The following is a 23,319-nucleotide window of genomic DNA, read 5'->3' as shown; positions in this document are numbered from 1 at the left end:
AGCAGGGACGAGGCTTCCGGTGGCGGCCAGGGAGGAGTAGGTCGCGCATTCGGCAGCTCCTGTCTGGAACAGACTCTCAGACCTTTTTCAGGAGTTTCCACAGACCTTTTGGGGCAGATTGGTGAAGCGAACACTGCCAATAGGATTCCCTCTCAAGACTTCCGGTTGCGGCTATGCGGAGCTAAGTCGCACATTCGGTGGCTCCCGCAAAAACGGACTTTTGGGCTCTGTTCAGGGCTCCCAAGGGCACTTTTTCGACGTTTCCCGGTGTGGGAAGGAGTTAATAATAGCTCCCCGTCAGTAATAGCTCCCCGTCAGTATATGGCTTTAACTAGGAGCGGGGCGACAAAAAGGTGGTGGTGGACCCGAAGAAGAGAGGGAAGAAGGACAAAATGGCGGCGGGTGGAGACCAGGCAGTGTGGAGGCAGTGGGCGGAGGAGCAACAGGAGGCTATCCAGCGCTGCCTCAGAGAGATTAAAGCGGACCTGCTAGAGCCGATGAAGGCTTCTATTGATAAGCTGCTGGAGACACAGACGGCCCAGGGGGTGGCGATCTGAGAGGCTCGACAAAAGATCTCTGACAATGAGGACGAGATCTTAGTCCTGGCGGTAAAGGTGGAGGCGCATGAGGTGCTCAACAAGAAATGGCAGGAGCGGTTCGAGGAGATGGAGAATCGGTCGAGGCGGAAGAATCTGCGGATTCTGGGCCTTCCGGAGGGGCTGGAGGGGCTGGACGTGGGGGCCTATGTGGTCACCATGTTAAACTCGCTGATGGGAGCGGGGTCCTTCCAGGGGCCCCTGGAGCTGGAAGGGGCCCATAGAGTGCTGGCGAGGAGGTCCAAGGCTAACGAGCCGCCGCGGGCTGGTGCGGTTTCATCGGTTCGTCGACCGGGAGTGTGTGCTCAGTTGGGCCAAGAAGGAGAGGAGCAGCAGGTGGGAGAACGCAGAGGTCCGAATATACCAGGACTGGACTGCGGAGGTGGCGAAGAGGAGGGCCGGGTACAATCGAGCGAAGGCGGTGCTGCACAGGAAGGGGGTGAGGTTTGGCATGTTGCAGCCGGCGCGACTGTGGGTCACCTACAAGGACCGGCACCATTATTTTGAGTCTCTGGAGGAGGCATGGGCCTTTGTTCAGGCCGAGAAGCTGGACACAGACTGAGGGTTGGGATGGGCGATTGGGGACTGCGGTGGATATGCTATGCCTATTTTTTGTTCGGGGGGGGGGGAGCGTTTGCATAGGTGGAGAGCCGAAGTCTGGGGGGGGAAGGGCCGGCACGGGGAAGCAAGGATGGTTTCCCGCGCTTAGAACGGAGGGGGGAGGGGGAGAGCCTGTGGATGGGGAGCGGGAGAGGAGGGTGTGCCACACAATGGGAGGAGTCGAAGGGGAGGCGGGAGTGGCCGGGGTTAGCAGGAGTCAGCTGACTTGCGGAAGTGCAATGGGGGGAGTAAACCAGCTAGGATGGGTCCTAGCCGGGGGGGGGGGGGGGGGATCGAGTTGCTGCTGCTAAGGTCAAGGAGGAGCTGGAGTGAGTGGGGGGGGGTCGAGACGGGGGTATGCCGCTGTGGGGAATGGGCCGGGTGTGGGGTGCGGGCGCGTGGCTGACCGAGGAGGGGTCATGGCTAGTCGGCGGGGGCGGGGTCGGGTAGCCCCCTGATCGGCTGATAACCTGGAATGTAAGGGGACTGAATGGGCCGGTTAAGCGGGCCCGCGTGTTCGCGCACCTGAAGGGGCTCAAGGCGGATGTGGTTATGCTTCAGGAGACACACCTGAAGGTTGCAGACCAGGTAAGACTGAGGAAAGGGTGGGTAGGTCAGGTGTTTCACTCGGGGCTAGATGCCAAAAGTCGAGGGGTGGCGATCTTGGTGGGAAAGAAGGTGTTATTCGAGGCGTCGAGCATTGTGGCAGATAATGGCGGTAGGTACGTAATGGTAAGTGGTAAGTTGCAGGGAGAGAGGGTGGTACTGGTCAATGTGTATGCTCCTGGGACGATGCGGGTTTTATGCGGCGTATGTTGGGTCGGATGCCAGACTTGGAAGTGGGGGGCCTGATAATGGGGGGAGACTTTAACACGATGTTGGATCCGGCACTGGATCGCTCCAGGTCTAGGACGGGTAGGAAGCCGGCGGCGGCTAGAGTGCTGAGGGGGTTTATGGACCAAATGGGAGGGGTGGACCCTTGGAGATTTGCAAGGCCGGGGGCTAGGGAATTTTCATTCTTTTCACATGTCCATAAGGCTTATTCTCGAATCGACTTTTCATTTTGAGTAGGGCGCTGATAGCGAGAGTAGAGGATACCGAGTATTCGGCAACAGCCATTTCAGACCACGCCCCGCATTGCGGCAACAAATTTGGGTTGACCGCCTCAAGGGTGGGTCAGGATCCACCAGCTGAGGAATGGGCCCGGCCACAGGCGATGACGGAATGGGCATGGTGGCAGGAAGTCCCACGAAGTCAACATCAGGAACAACATGAGGGCGTGGTACCGGTGTAAGTTCCCGTAGCGAGCGTGGAAGTATGTGAAGAGCCCGGCGATTGCGCCTGCGAATGGATCCATCAGGCATGCGAACCAGGAATGAGCGGTGAGCCACGCGTCAGAGAACTTTGGCAGGTGCTGACCAGCCACCTTCTGGTAGGTGGATGCGGATGTCATCTCCAGGCGCCAGGGCGGGAAGATCAGTTGCCCGTGTGTCATATGCCATCTTCTGGCGAACGCGCTGCTGTTGCATTCCGTGTAGTACCGGAGCATGGTTGGTTGTGGGTACCAGAATGGATGGCACAGTGGTCCTGAGGGCGCGACCCATCAACAGCTGGGCTGGTGAGAGTCCAGTGGCTAGTGGGGCCGAGCGATAGGCCAGCAGGGCTAGGCAGAAATCCGATCCAGCAGCAGCAGCCTTGCAGAGGAGCCGCTTGACGATGTGAACGCCCTTCTCCGCCTTTCCATAGGACTGGGGATGCAGAGGGCTGGACGTCACGTGTGTGAAGCCATATGAATCAGCAAAGGACGACCATTCCTGGCTGGCAAAACAGGGCCCATTGTCCGACATGACAGTAATCGGAATGCCGTGGCGAGCGAAGGTGTCTTTGCAGGCCCTTATGACAGCGGACGATGTCAAATCGTGCAGGCGTATGACCTCTGGATCGTTTGACAAGTAATCAATGACGATTACATAGTCCCTGCCGAGCGGGTGAAAAAGGTCCACACCCACCTTCGCCCAGGGGGACGTCACAAGCTCAAAGCTCATGGGGCGGAAGCGTCTCAGGAGGTTGCGCCGGTTGAAACCTTTGGCAGGTGGGGCAGTTGAGCACCATGTTGGCAATGTCATCACTGATGCCCGGCCAGTATACCGCCTCTCGGGCCCTCCGTCTGCACTTCTTGACCCTCAAATGGCCTTCGTGTAGTTGGGCGAGGACCAGCTTGTGCATGCTGTGCGGAATTACAATCCGGTCCAGCTTTAGAAGGACACCATCAATGACGGCCAAGTCGTCTCGGACATTGTAGAACTGCGGGCACTGCGCTTTGAGCCACCCTCCCGTCATGTGGTGCATCACCCATTGTAGAAGGGGGTCAGCCGCAGTCTCCCGGCGAATATGGGCCAGACTGGAGTCGTCAGCTGGCAGATTTGCCGATGTGAAGGCCATCTGCAAAGATTTTAGGCCGGGTCATTTCGCTCGTGATCTCTTCCCGTTTGGGTATGGGGTAGTGTTCCCTCATTATGTTGTTGTTGAGATCTTTTGGATCAATGCAGATCCGGAGCTCGCCGGAGGGCTTCTTAACACACACCATGGAGCTGACCCATGGCATGGGCTCCATGACCCGGGATAGCACCCCTTGGTCCTGGAGATCCTGCAGCTGCTGCTTGAGACGGTCTTTGAGTGACGCTGGGACCCTGCGAGGTGCGTGAATGACCGGGGTGGCGTCCGGTTTGAGCCGTATTCTGTAGGTGTAGGGCAGTGTTGACCTGCCATGGAGAGGAGGATGGCGATCTTTCTGGTGTCCGAAGCGCTCTCCTTTTCGTTGGCTTCCAGGAAGAGCTGGAAGTGCTGTTTGAACAACTTCCAATTGACGCCGAGGTTTCCAGCGACTTGTAGCGGCTGCGGCATGCTGATGGTGTCCATGGCGCAGGATGGCAAATTCCTGAGGATTCGTAGGTAGGTCCCACAGATACCAGGTTCCAATCCTGGTACTATGATGTGTCGGGTGCTCTGCTACACAGACGAACCAACATGGTTGCGAATGGTACAACTCAGTTTTATTACTGACATTTATTTACAGTGGTAAACTGGTTACTGAGGTTCAATCATAACCCTTGAATCTGTGGACCTATTCCTAACACTATCCTGGAGTGGCACTCAGCACATGGTGGATGTCTGAGTGGCTTGCTGTGAGCTCTGTGCCCTGAGCTGTCTCCTGCTGGAAACCACGGGAAGTGTCGTGTTCCCTGTTTTGTAGTGTGTATGCTCTTGCCTGTGATTGGCTGTGGTGGTGTGTGTGTGTTGATTGGTCCGTCGATCTGTCCATCAGTTTGCACCATGATGTTTACCTGAATATCATGACAGGTCTCACCCTCCCACTCCTTTAGCGAGGACATCACCTCTGTCTGATATTGTTTAAAATGTTTTGAGCACATCCCCTCAAGCCCTCCAGCCATCACTTCAGCCATCTTTTTCACCGTGATGGGCGCGGCCCCACCCGAGGAGCTCTCTCCCGCCATCTTTTCTTCCGCTGAACTTGCGACGCTTGACGGTGGACTTTTGCTCATCCCCTTTCTCCCTGGGTTCTTTTTTCCAGTTTTTGACATTCTTGAAATGCCTCCGACCTTCTCACAACTTCTCACACAAGAATTTTCCCCCAAACTGGGTATTCAGAGCCTAAAAAAGACAACTTTGGCAGGAGCCACCAAACATGTGACCTCCACCTACATGCCAGAACCGGAGGTCCCCGAGAGAAAGCAAAGTTAATGTTTTGAGTCCCTTTGGCTCTTCATCAGGATTAAACAAGGGGACAAATGTGCTAGATATTAAACTGTAGCTGGGATAGATTGCAACAAAATTTGCCACTTTAAGAACAAAAGACCCGGTGTGGTGTGGGAGGGGCAGGGTAATGATTTGCATTGAGGCAATACATGGATGGGATATTTTTTAAAAGGGGTATAAATTGGAGAAGAAAGTTCACAGCCTAAAGTTGTTGACTCAACGTTGAAATGTTTATATTGCTTCTACCATGTTTATATTGCTTGAGTCCTCCCTGGTTGGAAGAGGGCCCAATGCACTTGGGAATAAAGCATGGACACATCCCATAGAATGATACGCTTCAGAAAGAAGCCATTAGACTCATCAAGCCAGAGCCAATTTGCTTCCAACAGTCAAAAGTATAAATGTTTTGGTTTCCTAAATGCTTACGTAAAGGTCAGGCAAGTGTAAGGACCTTCCACCATCTTCCCATGCATTCAGGGTTATTAAATCTTCATGAATGAGTATCAGGCACTAGTTAGACCATACCCAGAATACTGTGGACAGTTTTGGTCTCCTTATCTAAGGAAAGATATACTGGCATTGAAGGCAGTTCGGAGAAGATTCACTAGATTGATCCCGGGTATGGAGGGCTTTCCTTATGAGGCGAGGTTGAGTAGATTGGGCCTGTACTCATTGGAGTTTAGAAGAATGAGAGGTGACCTTATTGAGACATATAGGATTCTCAGGGGGTTTGACAGGGTAGATGCTGAGAAGATGTTTCCCCATGTGGGAGAGTCAAAGACCAGAAGCATAATCTAAGAGTATAGGGTCGCTCTTTTAAGACAGAGATGAGGAGGAATTTCTTCTCTCAGAGGGTAGTGAATCTGTGGATTCTTTACCGCAGTAAACTGTAGATGCTGGATCGTTAAGTATGTTCAATGCTGAGATAGACCGATTTTTAATCAGTCAGGGAATCAAGGGCTATGGGAATAAGGCGGGAAAGTGGAGTTGAGGATTATACCAGATCAGCCAATATCTCATTGAATGGCTGAACAGACTCGATGGGTTGAATGGCCTACTTCTGCTCCTTTGTCTTATAGTTAAGCTTGGTACTGTAGGGCAGTGATTTTTAAAGTGGAGGTCGTGACCAACAGTTGGTGTAAAATGGGTCTCCAAATGGTCACCAAAAATGCTCCCCAAAGATGGCCTGACCGTTTTCTCTCTGGGTAGATTTTCACTGCAGTGCAGTGTATGACCACATGAGGCTGATGTAGAAGCCGATGCCATGGCCTTCCTTGGCTTTCTGGGCCACAGTGTAGTTAGGGGAGTTTGCAGAGACCTGTAAAATTCTCTTTGGGCGGCTGAACATCACTTATCTTAAATGTGACAGGAGCCTGCTTGGTCCTCACGATCTCACTCCAATCAGGTTCACAGAAGGAGAGGGAAATACACATATCAGATGCAGACTTCAGCCTGTTCCATTGTGTTCTCTTTATCTTTGTGAGAACGGAAAATCCAATTTCTCACATGTACGTCATCGTGAAGGGCAACAGCAACAAAATGCTTGTATTACTCAGCACTGGATACACCTGGGAGATGCTATTCCAGAATATGGATAGCCTCATGGACTTTTAATGTGGTATCACAGGTCAGGTACAGCAGCATAGTCTTTTCATTTGGAGGCAGCTGTAAGTTAATAACCGATTCTGGGTCTCAATCTCAAAAATAATTTTTCACCCACTACTTCTCTTCCAAAATCTGAAACTTGTCCTCTCATTTGCCAGTACTTCCCTGCATATAACACACATGGGCTTTGCATCCTGATTTGTATTGGCACAATTGACAAAACCGTACGTCAAGAAATCACCATTATACTGCTTTGTTCCCAAGGTAAGAGTTTTCTTTGTAGGCTGTTTACTAGAGGACCTGGACCTTTGTACAGAGCTGACACTAGCATTCTCTATCCTGCCGTGCATTCTGCTGAGCAGCTCTCTCCAGCAGATTCAGATGTGGGATCCTGACCAGTACTTCATCTGTTTGTTTGTGTTTCTGGTCATCTCTTTCTTGTAACAAAATTATCCACCTTCACAATCCTCTTGCTTTGCTTGCAAGGAGCTGGAAAATGGAAGAAGTTCTCCTCCATGATTTGGCATCAAAAGTACATATACAGGGCGCTTGATGCCGTTTAAGGAATACCCTGCACATCCGTTCTGCCTACCAAAGTGGATAACTTCACATTTTTCCACATTATTCCTTCTGCCATGTTCTTGCCCACTCACTAAGGCTGTCCAAATCCCCTTGAAACTGCTTTACAACACACAGTCCCAACTAGATTTGCGTCATCTGCGAACATGGAAATATTATATTTGGTCCCCACATCCAAATCATTGATATATATTGTGAATAGCTGGAGCCCAAGTGCTGATCCTTGCAGTACCCATTAGTCACAGCCTGCCAATGTGATAATGACCTGCTTATTCCTACTCTTTTTCTGCCTGTTAGCCAATCTTTAATCCATATCAGTATATTACCTCCTAGCCCATGTGTTTTAATTTTGCTAACTAATCTCCTGTGAAGGACTTTATCAAATACCATCGGAAAATCCAAGTATACTGGGTGGGATTCTCTGATCCCACGCCGGGTCAGAGAATCGCCGGGGGAGGGTGCGATTCACGCGATGCCGCCCCAACGTGGCGCAGTCGGGGGCCGTTCTACGCGGCCCCACCCAGCCGATTTCCTGCGCGCGATGGGCCGAGTGGCTGCTGAGATAAGCCGAGCCCCACCGCGCCGCTCACGTGTGGTCCTACCCGGCGGGACCTCGCCGTTCATGTTGCGGGGGGAGCGGCCTGGTGGGGGGGGGGGGGAGGGGGGATTTGACCCCAGGGGGGACCTCCACAGTGGCCTGGTCCATGATCGGGGCCTATCGATCGGCGGGTGGGCTTATCCTGGTGGGGGCCCATGTTCCTCCGCGTGGGCCCCTGTAGCTCTCCGCCATGTTGCATCGGAGCCGGCGCAGAGAAGGCAACACATGCGCATGTACGAACTCGCGCCAGCCATAGTGCGCATGTACGAACTCGCGCCAGCCATAGTGCGCATGTACGAACTCGCGCCGGCCATAGTGCGCATGTACAAACTCGCTCCGGCAATAGTGCGCATGTACGAACTCGCGCCGGCCATAGTGCGCATGTACGAACTCGCGCCGGCCATAGTGCGCATGTACGAACTTGCGCCGGCCATAGCGTGCATGTACGAACCCGCGCTGGCCATAGTGCGCATGTACGAACTCGCGCCAGCCATAGTGCGCATGTACGAACTCGCGCCAGCCATAGTGCGCATTTACGAACTCGCGCCGGCCATAGTGCGCATGTACGAACTCGCGCCGGCCATAGTGCGCATGTACGAACTCGCGCCGGCCATAGCGCGCATGTACGAACTCGCGCCGGCCATAGCGCGCAAGTACGAACTCGCGCCGGCCATAGTGTGCATGTACGAACTCACGCCGGCCATAGCGCGCATGCGCGGACTCGCACCGGCTGTGGCGCGCATGCGTGGACCCGCGGCACCCGTTCTGCCACCGGTATCGCCAGCTGGAGCAGGGTGAGGCTCTCCAGTGCTCCTAGGGGCCAGTTGACGCCGGTGTAAAATGCTCTGGCGTTTACGATGGCGTCGACACTTAGCCCCAGGATCAGAGAATCCCGCCCACTATGTCCGCTGACACCCTTTGTAAGTTGTTAGGAACATCCTCAAAACATTTTGTCAAATATGATTTCCCATTCATAAATCTATGTTGACTCTGCTCAATTAGATAATTATTATCAAAGTATCCATTTATTACGTACTTTATAATAGATTCTAACATTTTCCCTTTTGCTGATGTGCAGATTGACTGTCAGATTTCTGTGTCTACCATGGGACTATGTACTGGCTGTGAAACATACTGCTGATAAATGCAAGATCATTCTTTTAAGCATCGGGAATGGGTCTCAAATGTCAAGTCTCTTCTTCGAGCCTTTGGATGGATTCAGAACGATGACACGCCTCCGATGAAGATCAGGATCAAATCTCCAATTGTGACACTGCCCCTTTACAAGATAGACAAACCTGTGACACTGCTCAGTTTGGGGCAATTGTGATCCTGCTTCTTTAATGATCTGGATTGAGTCCTAGTCATAAAACTGCTCGCTCAGGAGCTGAACATGTGTGAATTGTGGTGCTCCTCCCAGACCTTTAGCTGAATATCTTACAACCTTCTATTTACAGCACTGCTGCTGAGGTCTTTAATTGATGTTATGACAAAGTTGGGATCCCAGAATCAATACCTAGAGGACTCTGGTCACAGCTGCCTAATTAAACTATGACAGTTGGTAACCACTCCATTTTTCATTAAGTAGTTAATTAATGTTCCTGTTTATGTCACCATGCATACAATTTTTGCTTACACTCAATGTTTGGTAGAAAGTGTAATATATGGCAAAGTGGTGTCATTAATATATAATCGACACCTCTGACCACCTTTCTTATCTATTCATAAAATGAGTGCTCCAAACTGAAGACATGTCATTTATATAAAAAATAGATTTTTATTATTCTAAAGTGCAACAAATATTTACTTTCCCAACTTTACAGTAACAGCTACTATAAAAAGAGGGCTACAACAAAAACAGTGTGATAACATAAATTATAGTATAAACTGTACACTTATATTTACAGTATTTACACAAATCATAATTTTGACAATCTTAACCATACTTTTTTTTCCTGCAAACTGACATTTTGGAATTCACAAGAGACAGTATTGATCAGATGTCGCAGCTGGGTTGCAATTCACAAAGGTTTAAACTGAAACAGATTCAATTAAAAGCTCTCAGCAATAACGCCAACTGGTTCACTAATGCAGCACGCTACACAGCAAAACCCATCCACAACGATCACAAACTAATGTCAGTGATCTTCCATTTTATGAATGTGTGCTAGTAAGGGAAAATGGGATTGCAAGCCTCGTGTGTTTTGGCTGCATATACTAGACAATCATGGAGAACACCATGATTTTCCATCACGAAATGAGGAAGTTGGCCCATAGCTTTGTAAAGCTAGCCCCCTGGTTTCACAATGAACTGTTTGTGCAGTTTTAGGACTGGTGTCAATTGAAACTGGGCACTGTGCGGAATTAGTACACAAATACTTTATCCAATGATTATAGTAGTTTAGGTCAGGAAATTTACATGACCATTTCCCTTTAGTCTTACAATTCAAATTCAGATGCTGTCGGATAATTCTCAAGTATCGCTTCAACATTAGACTACAATTTTATATTCCTGTATTCCAAAAATGCCTAAATTTTCTTTTAGCAAGACTGTTTTCAAACACTTGATAGTGACACAAGGGCAACAATCATAACAATGTATTATGGATATAACAGCTGATCTATATTTACCTTTCCTTTAAAACTGACAAAAGTATTCTAGTCGCTGCAGATATCACTTGAATCTACAAAGATGCTTATACAGGGCACTTACAGGTAGTCAATAATTAGAGAGCACTGCTTTTATGCAGCATAGTCACCAATCATTCTCCTGTAATACATGGAGAGAAAAATGTCATTGTCAGAGGGACAATCATGGTGACAGGAACAGGTTTTGATGAACATCATTTTCCTCTTGATGTGATCACCCTCTGGACATTTGAACTCCACATGCTGCGTGATGGTGTTGTAAGGGGTGCAGCACCTCCCATCGGTGCAGACTCCGCAGAACTTGGGCCGATATGATCTCATGCTGGTACAACCAGAAAACTCAAATTTCATTGACTTGGGCGGCCTTGACGTGCGGACACACTTTTTGCCTTTCTGCAAAATGAAGGGGAAAAGTTAGAAATATCTGCAGAGCACTTTTCCGGATATCATGTCAAACATAATTTGCTGGTGAAACTTCAACCCTTATATCAGCTTTCTTTGAAAGTAACATTATACCCATTTCATAAAAGATACATCATTCCCCTTTCTTTGTTGAAAGTACTGTTGGGGGAAGGAGTTCAACATCTTTTTTTTAAAATTCATTCATGTGATGTGGGTCTCACTGGCTAGGTCAGCATTCATTGCCCATCCTGAATTGCCCTCGAGAAGGTGGTGGTGAGCTGCCTTCTTGAAGCGCTGCAGTCCATGTGGTGTAGGTACACCCACAGAGCGGTCAGGGAGTGAGTCCCACGATTTTGACCCAACGACAGTGAAGGAGAATGATTAACTCAGCATGGCCTGGTTCGCTGCCGCAGCAGATGGTGCATTCTACTGAGTTACAAGGGGATTAGAACTCAGTAGGGGACAGTATTTGATTTTAAAGCACTCTGCACAAGCCAAGAATTGTAGCATTAACACTGCCAACAACCAAAGGTTGGAATGGCAATCCGCAGTGATTTTACCGAGTGGGCTACCAGGTTAGAGGGGCTAAATCAGGTTGGTCCAACCTTTTGACTTGAAGGTCCACATTTCACATTTTTATTCACTTGGATGGTCAAGGCACAATTTGTTTTGGGGGTAAGGGAAATAGACTCAGAGGAATTGAAATTAATCTCACTATTATGCCAGACAACATCTGCATCTCTGTGGACAAGCTGCAGATGTGAAAATTAATTTATCGCCTTCCCTACACCACCAATTGAGAGGGATACATCTTCCCTTGTTTTTGCCTACTACAAGAAATCAATGCACTTGACGTAGCATGGTCACATATTCCAAATCTAATACCCGTCTGTCAGCCTGTGAAGTGCCCCCCCCCCCCCGACATGCTGTATCAGGGCCCTACCCAAGGCCTAACTCCCTTTCCTCTCTGCTGCTGCTCCGACCCCTGCACATTGCTGTGAGCCCTGCTGGCAGAGATGGAGATTCAAAACCTATCTGGCAACTGCACTGCGTACCGCTTGTTCGGTCACGGGCTGGTTCCCCACGTATTGACTGCTGGTGAGCTCACCAGTGAACCTATTGGATGCCAGTGCAGTGAGGAGATAGTCTGTCATTGGTTGATAGGCTCACAGCATTTTTCAAATTGATGTCAATTGGAATCTTCAGCGTCCAATCCAGAAGTGTAGCTGGCTGGATCAAAACACTTTGTGGGCCATATCTGGCCCTTGAGCAAGCCTGGCCTAAATAATCTACACCCGTTTCTGTTTTCACAGGACAGGAATGGACTTGGGACCTTATACGTCTGCATGACTAAGTGTTATATTATGCAGTAATTTTGAGAGTGAGGGAAAAATCAAAATAAGTTTTTAATTCATTTACAGGATGTGGGCATCACTGGCTAGGCCAGTATTTATTGCCCATCCCTAATTGCCCTTGAGAAGGTGATGCTGACCCACCTTCTTGAACCAACAGTGCTGTTAGGAAGGGAAATCCAGGATTTTGACGCAGCAACAGTGAAGAGTCAGGATGGTGAGTGACTTGGGGGGAGAACCTCCAGTTGGTGGTGTCCCCAGGTATCTGCTGCCCTTGTCCTTCTAGATGATAGTGGCTTGGGTTTGGAAACTGCCTAAGGAAAAGGTGATAACCTTCTTGTGAAATTGCATTATTATTTAGATATATCAATGGTTTCTATGAAATCTGTAAATAATTGAAATCTCTGGCAAAAACAGAGGATATTGCTCCTTTAAGACAAGCTAAGAGAGGCTGTTAAAATTGGAATGGAATTATTTGCTTTTGAGACGTTGAATACCTTGATACTTTTCTCGAGAGGAGTGTCACAGGGCCGGATCGTGCACAGTCTGCTCTGCTTCTCTAGGCGACACTTCCTGTTGTCATTCGTCACCCTGGTGGAAAGTCCCATTCCACAGGACTTTGAGCAGGCACTCCAGTCTGTTGTTTGGACAATACAGTTGTCTCGGACCTGACTGGAATCAGGCCCAAAAATAGCTTCTTGTCTGTAAACTGAAATTATTTTTAAAAAGCATTAAAGAAAACTGGCTGGACTGATATCATATTAAACACTCAACATGTTAACAGATAGTCTGTTTCCATGAGGAAAATGTCTCAATTCAAGATCTACAAGTTAATCTATTTCAATGCTTTCGTCACAGTTTATTAGCTAGTTGCCTGATTATCTTTATTAATGCAATATCAGTAAAGTACATTTTAGTGAATGGTTTGCTGGTCAATGCTGTTCCAGTCTTTCCATTTCTGGAACTACATTTCCAAGACAATGGTGGTCAAGCAAAGGCACTCAGTTGATTAATGATAGTTTGTGCTTTTGTTCAGAGTCCAGCAAAGGATTAACCCTTACCGGCCATGGCAGCATTGAAGACAGAGTGATCTCGAGGCTGGTCACAAACCCACTCCTCACAGCATTTTCCAGGGATTTTAACGCGTCTGGGTGTGGGACAATCCGGGCTTGGCAGACGCACATCATCTCTGCAGAAAGGGACACAGCCAATTGCTCCATCCATGCAGGTGCACTGGTATTTGCAGCTGGGCTGAAATGACTCCCCGCTCCTGTAGATCATTCCTCCCAGGTCACAGGTAGCTCCTTCCCTGGCTAGGAAACAGCAAAGCCAGCAATTAATAAGCTGAACTTCAAAATACAACATTTCTGAGGAAAAAGAGAAATCAAACTGAAACATTAACTGTTTGTCTCCTTGATGCTGCTCGACTTGAGTATTTTCAGTCTTTATTAGATTCAATCCTAGCTAATCAGAATCCCAACTCATTATCTGGCAAGCTTTTGGCACCTTGGTGAGGAACGATTGAAATGTTAACCATTTCGCAACAAAATCTGTCCAAAGCTGTATTTGTTGGTGTGTTTTCTTTTGGGATCATGACGCTGCCAACAGCCTCGGTTCAGTTCGAAGCACCCTCGCCCTCAGAGTCAGGATGGACATAACTCAAGCTAACAGCTCAGTGCAACACTGAGGAGGAGCTGTGCTCTCAAGAAGCACGGTTTTTCAGGTGACAGTTAAACTGAGGCCCTCTCAAGTGGGCAAGAAAGATCCCACGGCACCATTTTGAAGAAGGCGCAGGTAGGTTGTCCCCAGTACCCTAGCCAAGATTGATTTTTCAATCAGCAATTAATCTGGTTACCAAAGCAAGATACAGTGGATGCTAGAAACCGGAGGTAAAAACAGAAAATGCTGGAACCACTGAGCAGGTCTGGCAGCATCTGTGGAGAAATAAAATTAATGTTTCGGGTCTGTGACTTTCCATCAAACCATAAATGTTAACTCTGGCCAGGATTTTCTGGCCCTGCCTGCCAGGGTCTTCCAATCCCACCAAAGTCATTGAACTTTTGGCTGGTTCACTGCTTCCACCACAGGGGGAGCCACCCTGGAGGGATGGAAAATGTTTCCCTCACAGATTCTCTCTCTGCCAGACCTGCTGATTATTTCCAGCATTTTTCTGCTACAATTAATTAGGTTATCTGGATATTCGCAGATATAGTGAATTTGGCCCATCGAGTCTACACTGGCTCACTGAAAGAGCATTCTACCCAGTCCCACTCCCCCTGCCTTAACCCCATAACCTTGCACATACTTTCTTAATAATAATAGTAATCACTTTTTGTCACAAGTAGAGTTCAATGAAGTTATTGTGAAAAAACCCTAGTCACCACATTCCGGCACCTGTTTGGGGAGGCTGGTTCGGGAATTGAACCCGCGCTGCTGGCATTGTTCTGCATTACAAGCTAGCTGTTTAGCCCACTGTGCTAAACCAGCCCCTCTTTTCAGATATACCTCCTCTCAGCCTTCTTTTCTCCTAGGGAAACACACCCAACCTCTCCAATCTATTCTCATTGCTACAGTTGTTTACGCATTGATGTCTGTGGGAGCTTGCTATGTGCAGATTGGCTGCTGTTCCTACATTACAAACAATAGCTATACCTGAGGAAGTAACTCGGGGACTGTGAGACCTTAAAAGGTGCTCAATGAATACAAACCACTTCTTCCTCATGTGAGGAGAGGAGGCAATATATCATTCTAATGAAAGCAAAATACTGCAGATATTAGAAATCTGAAAATGCTGGATAAAATCAGCAGGTCTGACAGCATCTTTGAAGAGAGAAACAGAGTTAGCATTTTAGGTCTAAATGATCCTTCATTGTTATATGGGGTTGGTTTAGCTCACTTGGCTAGACAGCTGGTTTGTAATGCAGAACAAGACCAGCAGCATGGGTTTAATTCCTGCACTGGCTGAGGTTACTCATACCTTCACAACCTTGCCCCTTGCCTGAGGTGTGGCAGTCAGCACAGTCATCAGTCTATTGCAACTTTACCTTTAGCAGTGGTTAGCACTGCTACCTCTCAACACCAGGCACCTGGGTTCAAATCCAACCTTGGGTGACTGCGTGGAGTTTGCACATTCTCCCTGTGTCTGCGGGGGTTTCCTCCGGGTGCTTCGGTTTCCTTCCACAGTCCAAAGATGTGCAGGTTAGGTGGATTGAAATTGCCTCAGTGTCCAAAAGATTAGGTTGGGTTAGGGGGATAGGGTGGAGGCGAGGGCCGAAGTAGGGAGCTCTTTCAGAGGGTCAGTGCAGACTCGATGGGCCAAATGGCCTCGTTCTACATTGTTGGGATTCTATGAAATCATACTATTCCTTTAGGCATGCTATTGAGTTCAGGAGTGGCTTACCCAAGCAGATGCCAGCTTGCTTGTTGGTGTGGGTGGACAGGTTGCAGTACAGTCCCTTGTGTTGGTCACAGGGCTCTTTGGCGTTACACACATCACCCAGTTGCTTGGCGCAGACCCTACAGCAGCCGCAGGCGTCACTTAACAGGCTCACCCCAGGAGGACACCGTGGGGTCCCAGGGGAACAACGGCAAGGAAACACACACTCCTCGGCGCCAACTGCAGCCTGAATAAAAACAAAAATCACAAACACGGTTAGAAATAGGATGGTGCAAGCTGGGGAATGAAACGCAGAGCTTTTTAATATCGATTGAAATCGACAGGAAATTGCAACACAGAATTCTAGGAGAGGGAATGTTAAACGGAACTGGACTCTTCCTGCCTCTTTGTGCAGTGAATAATGCCGTGCGTTCCCAGCTACACAAATATTACATTATTAAATATTCCTAAAAATATTAAATATTCCAAAACATTTTGCATTAATTTGGCAAAGTGTATCTATGTCAAAAGATTTGCTTTTACAATTAGTGAAACCCTCGGATTTTTTAACACAGAAAAACTGCACAATCCACAGGATTGTTTTTTATTTTTTTTGACAATATGTAAACGATCCCCCAAACTAAGTCAGTGATAATGAACAATGGTTTTAAAAAGCCATTTAATCCCATTTTAATGCACCGTAAAATCCACTTTCAAACACATTTAGTGATATAAAAGGACCTGTGCGGCCAGGGGAATAATCTCCAATATCACTTCCCCCCTACATAACGTCCAAATTAATAAAGTGCTTCCTCCCATGGCCGATCAGCCGGTACCCCCTCCCCCCCATGGTCGATCAGCCGGTGCCCCCTCCCCTCCATGGTCGAACAGCCAGTGCCCCCTCCCCCCACCATGTCCGATCAGCCGGTGCCCCCTCCCCTCCATGGCCGCAGCCGGTGCCCACTGCTGCCTCCCATGGCTGATCGGCCTGTACCCCCTCCCCCCATGGTCGATCAGCCGGTGCCCCCTCCTCTCCATGGCTGCAGCCGGTGCCCACTGCTGCCCCCCATGGTCGATCAGCCGGTGCCCCCTCCCCTCCATGGTCGAACAGCCAGTGCCTCCTCCCCCCACCATGTCCGATCAGCCGGTGCCCCCTCCCCTCCATGGCCGCAGCCGGTGCCCACTGCTGCCTCCCATGGCTGATCAGCCTGTACCCCCTCCCCCCATGGTCGATCAGCCGGTGCCCCCTCCTCTCCATGGCCGATCAGCCGGTGCCCCCCATGGCCGATCAGCCGGTGCCCCCCGCCGCAGGGTTGCTCAGTATCAAAAGTGAACCTACGCAAAAAAAGACGAGAACCAGCGCCAAGCAGCGGGCGACCATCATTCCAACTTCAGGCATTTTCTTTCACTCCAGATAACTTGAACGGCTTTGGTGTCTTCAGCCGAACTGCTGCGAACTCCACTGAAAGTCTGGGGGGAGAACCTCCTTAAATAGCCGGAGAGAGGGCGGGTCAGCCGCCTCAATAACATTCCAGAGGCCAGATGTCCACAAAATTCTTCTTGTCTGCTTCCAATTCCCGATTCCTAAAACTTCACATCGAGCCGCCAATAGGACCGACCTGAGAATGACTGAAACATTTTAAAACATTTTTTGCTTAATTGAATGAACCCACTTCAAGAGGATATTTTTTTTCGGGAAAAATCTAACTTCAGTTTCCAAAGTCAATGACATTTTGGGTCAAAGAAAGCTTTGATGAGGTGGAAGCAAATTCCGTAATAGTTTTAAAAAGGAAAATTGATAAATATTTGTGAAAGGATAATGTAAAAGTTATTGCGCTCAGAGGCTAGCTCTGTCAGTGAGATAGTACAGGTAGGGTGGGTTGAAAGGCTTCCTGCATCGGTGCATGATTGCATGAATCTGTGATTCGGTAATCTTTTGCCCAAACTGAACTGAGCCGAATACTTATTAACCAGTCTGAGATTGTCCTATACTTAGATTCTTACAGTTTACAAGTAGACAAACTGAACAAAAATAAACACAAAATATTAGGGATGGTGGAAATGTGAAGTAAAAACAGGCAATGTTAGATCTGTGAAGAGAGAAACAGAGTTAAAGTTTTGAGTCTGTATGACTCTTTGGAGCTCCACAGATGTTGCCAGATCTGCAGAGTTTTTCCAGCATTTTCTGCTTTTATTACAAAAAACAATTGGCCTCAAAAAATGCTTAAACATTTATATCACAATTTAAGGTTACTTCTTTAAATGTATGTCATATGTGTTGTTTTACACTTAAGGAGCTCTGAAGGACTCCCATAATGTGCTTTGTTCATAAAATTTTAATTAACAGATGCATATAAGTGACAGCCATGGGTTGCTGGGTTTCCAGGTTCATGTCCTACTCCAGGTCTTGAGCACAAAAATCTATGCCAACACTTTATTGCCGTACTGCGGGAGTGCTGCATTGTCAGAGGTGCTGCCTTTTGGATGAGACGTTAAACTGTGGCCCCATTTGCCTTTCAGGTTTAATATAAAAGATCCCATAGCACTACTTTGATGGCGAGCAGGGGAGTTATCCCTGGTGTTCTGGCCAATATTTATCTCTCAGTCGAAATCAGAAAAAAACACACATTATCTGGTCATTATCACATTGCTGTTTGTAGGAGCTTGCTGCGCACAAAATTGTCTGCAGCGTTTCCTACATCACAATTGTGATTATACTTCAAAAATACTCCAGTGACCTTGTAAATGCAAGTCTCATCTGTGACATTATACAAATGTACAGCATATGAAGAGTTAATGTTATGTTAAAACTAGCCACCAGAGGGAGCTAAGGGACAGTACTATAAATTGCACTGACTCAGATTTCTGAGAGAGTGAGCTAGACAGGGTAGATAGAGTTTAGAGGAGGCTGGAGTAGAGTGCATTGTAGAGCTTGTAAGAAAGAGGATAATTGTAGTTAGAATATAGAGATAGCGTTAGTGAGTGTAGTTTAATAATTTATTTGTTTACCATAGGAATAAGTGTCAAACTCTAAATCAAGTAGTATAAATAACATTAGTTTAGTTCATGAAAAGAACTTCAAGTGTCTTTGTGATCACTACGCTTTCCATCCTGAAGTCAACCTCACAAAGATCACCACATTATCTTTTTACATTTAAGAGCACTCTGGGTTGGTTCATGAAGTGAAGGATTCCTTTACCTTCTCACTAACTGGGAGGCTTTAGGACCATGCAACACATGGAATTGTGGGGGGCCCTGTTCGGATTGTGGAATGTTCCCAGAGCCAGCCAATGAAGGCCCTCAGCTAACCAAGAATCCTCCAAGCCAATCAAGGGCCCTGGATCCAGTAATCTCTTTAGTGATCTCAGCTTTATTGAAATTGTGCTCCTCTCAAGGTTCCCTATGGTTGATTTCCACTGGGTTCGACTTAAATCTGATATTAGCCCCAGTGACTTTTAAAATAATTCAGTTTGAAGTTTGCTCTTAAAAATGATTATTCCTTCGATCTTAAGATTCAATGTTGAAGGGTGGGAGAAGGTTTGTGTGGAGTATAAACACCAGTAGGGATACTTTGGACTGAGTGGCCTATTTCAGTGCTGTAATTCTCTATGTAATTTTGTGCATGTTTTAAGCAGCCTTAGCCTGTTCCTGTAGGTGTTCTCTAGTCCTATAATCTGCAGTGAGTTTGATTGCTTTAAGGCACATTACATGTTAACTGGTCTCTTTTTACAGCAGTGCTCTCTCCATTTGTCCTCTCCTTAATGATTGGCTTTTTGGCTACATTGGTTGATCAGCCTCCAAGTGTCTCACTAAAATTACAGTTGTTCACGTGGGAGCCTAGACGTTAAAGACCAATTGCCTATTTGACTGCATATGGCATCACAGCTGAATTTAGTTCTGCATCACCAGATGTGCACACATTTGTTTTCTGCACTATAAAAGCTGCAGGATGACGATTGGAAGTAGGAATTTGGACTGATTTCACTTTTGCCAGAACAGATACAAAAAGGTCAATATAAATCCCTTATTTTATTTATTATAAAATTCCTCTTCCCTTAAATCAGTTGAGATCAGCTAACTCGCCTGGTATCTTTCTGCTCTACATCGCTCACCCAATCATTAACTTAACCTGCTTGGTTGTCAAGGGAGATTAGGTATATTTATTTGATTTGTTTATCTGCATTACAATTTTATCATCTTGAAAAGCAAGAGAGGAGATAATTACAGGAAGGGTGGGTTTGCTCATGTTTGTTTATTGACAGACAAAGGAGCATATTAGGAGGTTGTTATATTCTACGGGAACAAAGGAAACAATTATATTTGTTCTACCACACACCAGCGGGTGCAGAAACAACAAAATAATTGCCAGAACACAAGAACTATTGTAAACCAGCGCCAGTTAGTCTTCAGACTTCTTTTTGTTTTAAGAAAACACAGATTAAAGCAATAGACAATATTCTGAAGGAAATTACCAGTTGAGTGGTTTAGTGTAGCTCCATTGAATTTAGCGATTAGCATTTGTTCTGATTGATGAAATTATATTTGGAGCACCAGTTTGTTTTTACAGATTTGTTTTGTTTAAATATTAATATCCTTGGGAGAAACCAGAGGCAGTGCTGTTGGAGGAATCCAATTCACTTACCGCATTCGGAACATTCCACATAGTTCTGTGGTTTTGAGCATGTTCCCAATAGTTGCTTCCTCATAGGCAGAAGTCAGATCACAGTTCCCTGGGTTCAGTACATTACATACAATACGGAAACCTCAATAGTTTCAAAGCAGATTTTTTTTTTTGCAAAGGCTCAATAGTATTTACTTGGAGTTTATTCTTTTTAATTTAACAATACTGGTTCAAATTTCCCTTCTTAGATGCTACTTTAAGAAGTACCGCTAGAGGGCATATGGATATGGATTTGCAGCAGGTTAATGCTGCACAGCATAGCAACAGTGTGGGCTCGATGCTCCGCCTCATTACCCTCTCACTCAAGTGAAAAGAGGCCGGTGAATAGCAGGAAAGGCAGAAAATGAGAACTGCCCCTGGGCCGGGATTCTCCGAAATCCCAGCCAAGTGTTGACGCCGGCATCAAAACCGGCGCCAGCGACGCCAGCATCAATGGACCTCCAGGCCCAGGCATTCTCCTCGACTTTGGGGGCTAGAACGTCGCCGGAGTGCTGTGCGCTGCTCCGGCGCCGAAAGCCGGCTCTACACGGCTGGCGCGGGTCCACGCATGCGCGCCACGGCCCTCTCCGCACCGGACCCCGGGCAACAACATGGCAGAGCCCTACAGGGGCCCGGCGCGGAGGAACATAGGCCCCCCCACCCCCTGGAATGAGCGTGCTCGCCAATCGGTTGCTTCCAATCGTGGGCCTGGCCACCGTGGTGGCCCCCCCGGCATCGGCTCCCTCTGCCCCCTCACCAGGACGGCCCCCGCAGCCAGAATGCCGAGGTCTCTCCAGGTGGGACTAAATGTAAATCACGCCGGCGGGACTCGGCGGGCACTCGGTCCGTCGAGCGTAGAGAATCGCCGCAGGGGCCGCTTTCAATGGCCCCCGACCGGTCGCCGGAGAATCGGCAACCCGGCATCAGAGCAGCGTGGCGGGATTCTTGCCCCCCCCTCTCCGCAACGGCGATTCTCCGACCCGGCACGAGCTCGGAGAATCCTGGTCCAGGTGCCAAACAGTTTGCGGTGCAACCGGTCTGCTCCGGTAGGTGAAATCGAGATCTCGCAGTAGCGTGGTGAGAAACCAATTATCACCACTTAAGCCCTATTTCCATACAATTAATGGGAGCCACCCCTTATCCTATGACCTCCCATCATTCATTCCCCTCCCAAGCAAGTGGTCACGCTGGCGCCAATTAATATTCTTTTTGAAAAATGTGAACCTGGTGGAAGGGCTGCTGTGGGGAGCTGAGGAGGTGAGTAGCCATGTTTGCCCACAAACAAAGAGCACGGGGGCACTAGGCTTCCCATCCCAGTGCACGGTGGGGGTTGGGGGACCCTCTGCTGAGAGTGGGGGACCCTCCGCAGGAATGGGCCGCCATGGGAAGGGGGGGGAGGCGCTGGGGGGGCAACCAGGGGGGCAACTGCTCATGACACCACCATGGCAACCCTGGATTGTGTTTACCCATTCCGGGGGCAACCATTGTCCCTACCTGTCTGGCCCACTGACCACCTATAACCCCCATCAATTGCCGAGACCTCTACAAGGCTATTGCTAATAGGGAATTGACAATCGTCGTTAAGTGAGCACTTCACACAACCCAAGTGGATTCCTGTGGATGGGCGGGCCATGTAGCATATGGGAGTCATTGCATAGCATCCCAATCACACCTCGATGTCTGGACACTGTGCTTAACACTGCGGGAGGCAACATCTCACATGCAACAGCCAACATCCGAACACCCAGCGGATGGGACACAGCTCCAGGGACATGTCCACGGCTGGAGGGTGGGTGAGTGCCAAGGGGAGGGAATCAGCACTTAGTCCAGGTGACGTTATGAGTGGATGTTCGGGGTACAGGGTCTGGGGTCCGGTGAGGGGAACTCGCTGCGGCTGGGAGTGCATGGGTAGGGCGTTCCTGGATGGGAGCCGCTGCTGTTTGTCAGTCTAACACCCTCTCCCAATTCCTTGCAGACATTGGATGCAATGAAATGAAATGAAATGAAAATCGCTTATTGTCACAAGTTGGCTTCAAATGAAGTTACTGTGAAAAGCCCCTAGTCGCCACATTCCAGGGAGGCTGGTACGGGAATTGAATCGCGCTGCTGTCATGCCTTGATCTGCTTTAAAAGCCAGCTATTTAGCCCTGTGCTAAACCAACCCCCCAATGGCCGGAATATTGGATGCAGAACTTGCCTTTGTGGTGCTGCTGGTAGGCCGGGCGGCCAGACACGGGAGACAGCGGCAGCAGCAGCATCTGCAGATGTTCGAGGTACAAGATCCGCACTATAAAGACTATGGCTGGCGTCGGTCGAGAGTTTTGTCTCTTTCGCTGGATCAAAAAAGGCCAAAGCTGTGGGCCAGCAATCTCCCGGCATCGGATGAAAAGGTGATCCGTATTCGCGACGAGACGGCCAAGGACCCGCTTCTGCAGCTTGTCATGCACTACCTCACCAATGGCTGGCATAAAGGGAAGTGCCCCTCAATTCTTCAATGTGAGGACGACCTTACGGTGGTTGATGGTATCCTCCTCAAGCTGGATCGCATTGTCACTCCACTCAGTCTCCAGAGCTTGGTGCTCTGGCAAATCCATGAGGAACATCTGGGTGTCGAGAAGTGCAGGCGCAGAGCCAGGCAGGCTGTCTACTGGCCTGGGATTAGTCAGGACATTTCAAATATGGTCCTCAACTGTCCGACCTGTCAACGCTTCCATCCAGCACAGAGCAAGGAGACACTTCAGCAGCACAAAATCGTGACGTCCCCGTGGTCCAAGGTGGGCATCGACCTCTTTCACGCCAATGGTTGTGATTATGTGCTAATCATTGATTATTTTTCCAACGACCCAGAAGTTGTGAAGCTCACGGACCTCACATCCAAGACCGTCATCAAGACCTGTAAGGAGACGTTCTCCAGGCATGGTATTCCACTCACTGTCATGAGTGACAACGGTCCTTGCTTTAGCAGCCAAGAGTGGTCAAGATTTGCCCAGCTATATCAGTTTCATCACGTCACTTCCAGCACACATTACCCGCAGTCCAACGGGAATGTTGAGAAAGGGGTGCACATAGTAAAGCAGCTCATCTGCAAGGCTGCGGATTCTGCTTCTGGCGTCAACCTTGCGCTG

At 48.5% G+C, this 23,319-nt stretch overlaps 1 protein-coding gene across 2 annotated transcripts; it reads right to left on the bottom strand.

Moving 5' to 3' along the window:
• Positions 1 to 9,512: 9,512 nt before the first annotated feature.
• On the bottom strand, positions 9,513 to 17,085 carry LOC140412634 (CCN family member 2-like). 2 transcript variants are annotated; one of them, XR_011941838.1, is made up of 6 exons: positions 16,874 to 17,085; positions 15,559 to 15,781; positions 13,220 to 13,471; positions 12,656 to 12,867; positions 12,303 to 12,472; positions 10,641 to 10,797 (listed from the first exon to the last, which is right to left on the bottom strand). XR_011941838.1 is itself a non-coding variant. In XM_072500839.1 (5 exons), exons 1-5 carry the CDS (start codon positions 16,931 to 16,933, stop codon positions 10,498 to 10,500), a joined length of 1,047 nt encoding a protein of 348 aa, XP_072356940.1. In that variant the 5' UTR covers positions 16,934 to 17,074; the 3' UTR covers positions 9,513 to 10,497. The 2 variants fall into 2 exon arrangements, 1 of the variants encoding a protein (XP_072356940.1); XM_072500839.1 differs by lacking the exon at positions 12,303 to 12,472 and having other exon boundaries at positions 9,513 to 10,797; positions 16,874 to 17,074.
• Between the last annotated feature and the right edge of the window lie 6,234 nt (positions 17,086 to 23,319).

Source organism: Scyliorhinus torazame, chromosome 1 (assembly GCF_047496885.1).
Source record: "Scyliorhinus torazame isolate Kashiwa2021f chromosome 1, sScyTor2.1, whole genome shotgun sequence".
Classification (NCBI taxonomy): domain Eukaryota; kingdom Metazoa; phylum Chordata; class Chondrichthyes; order Carcharhiniformes; family Scyliorhinidae; genus Scyliorhinus; species Scyliorhinus torazame.
This window is presented reverse-complemented; position numbering and strand designations above follow the sequence as displayed.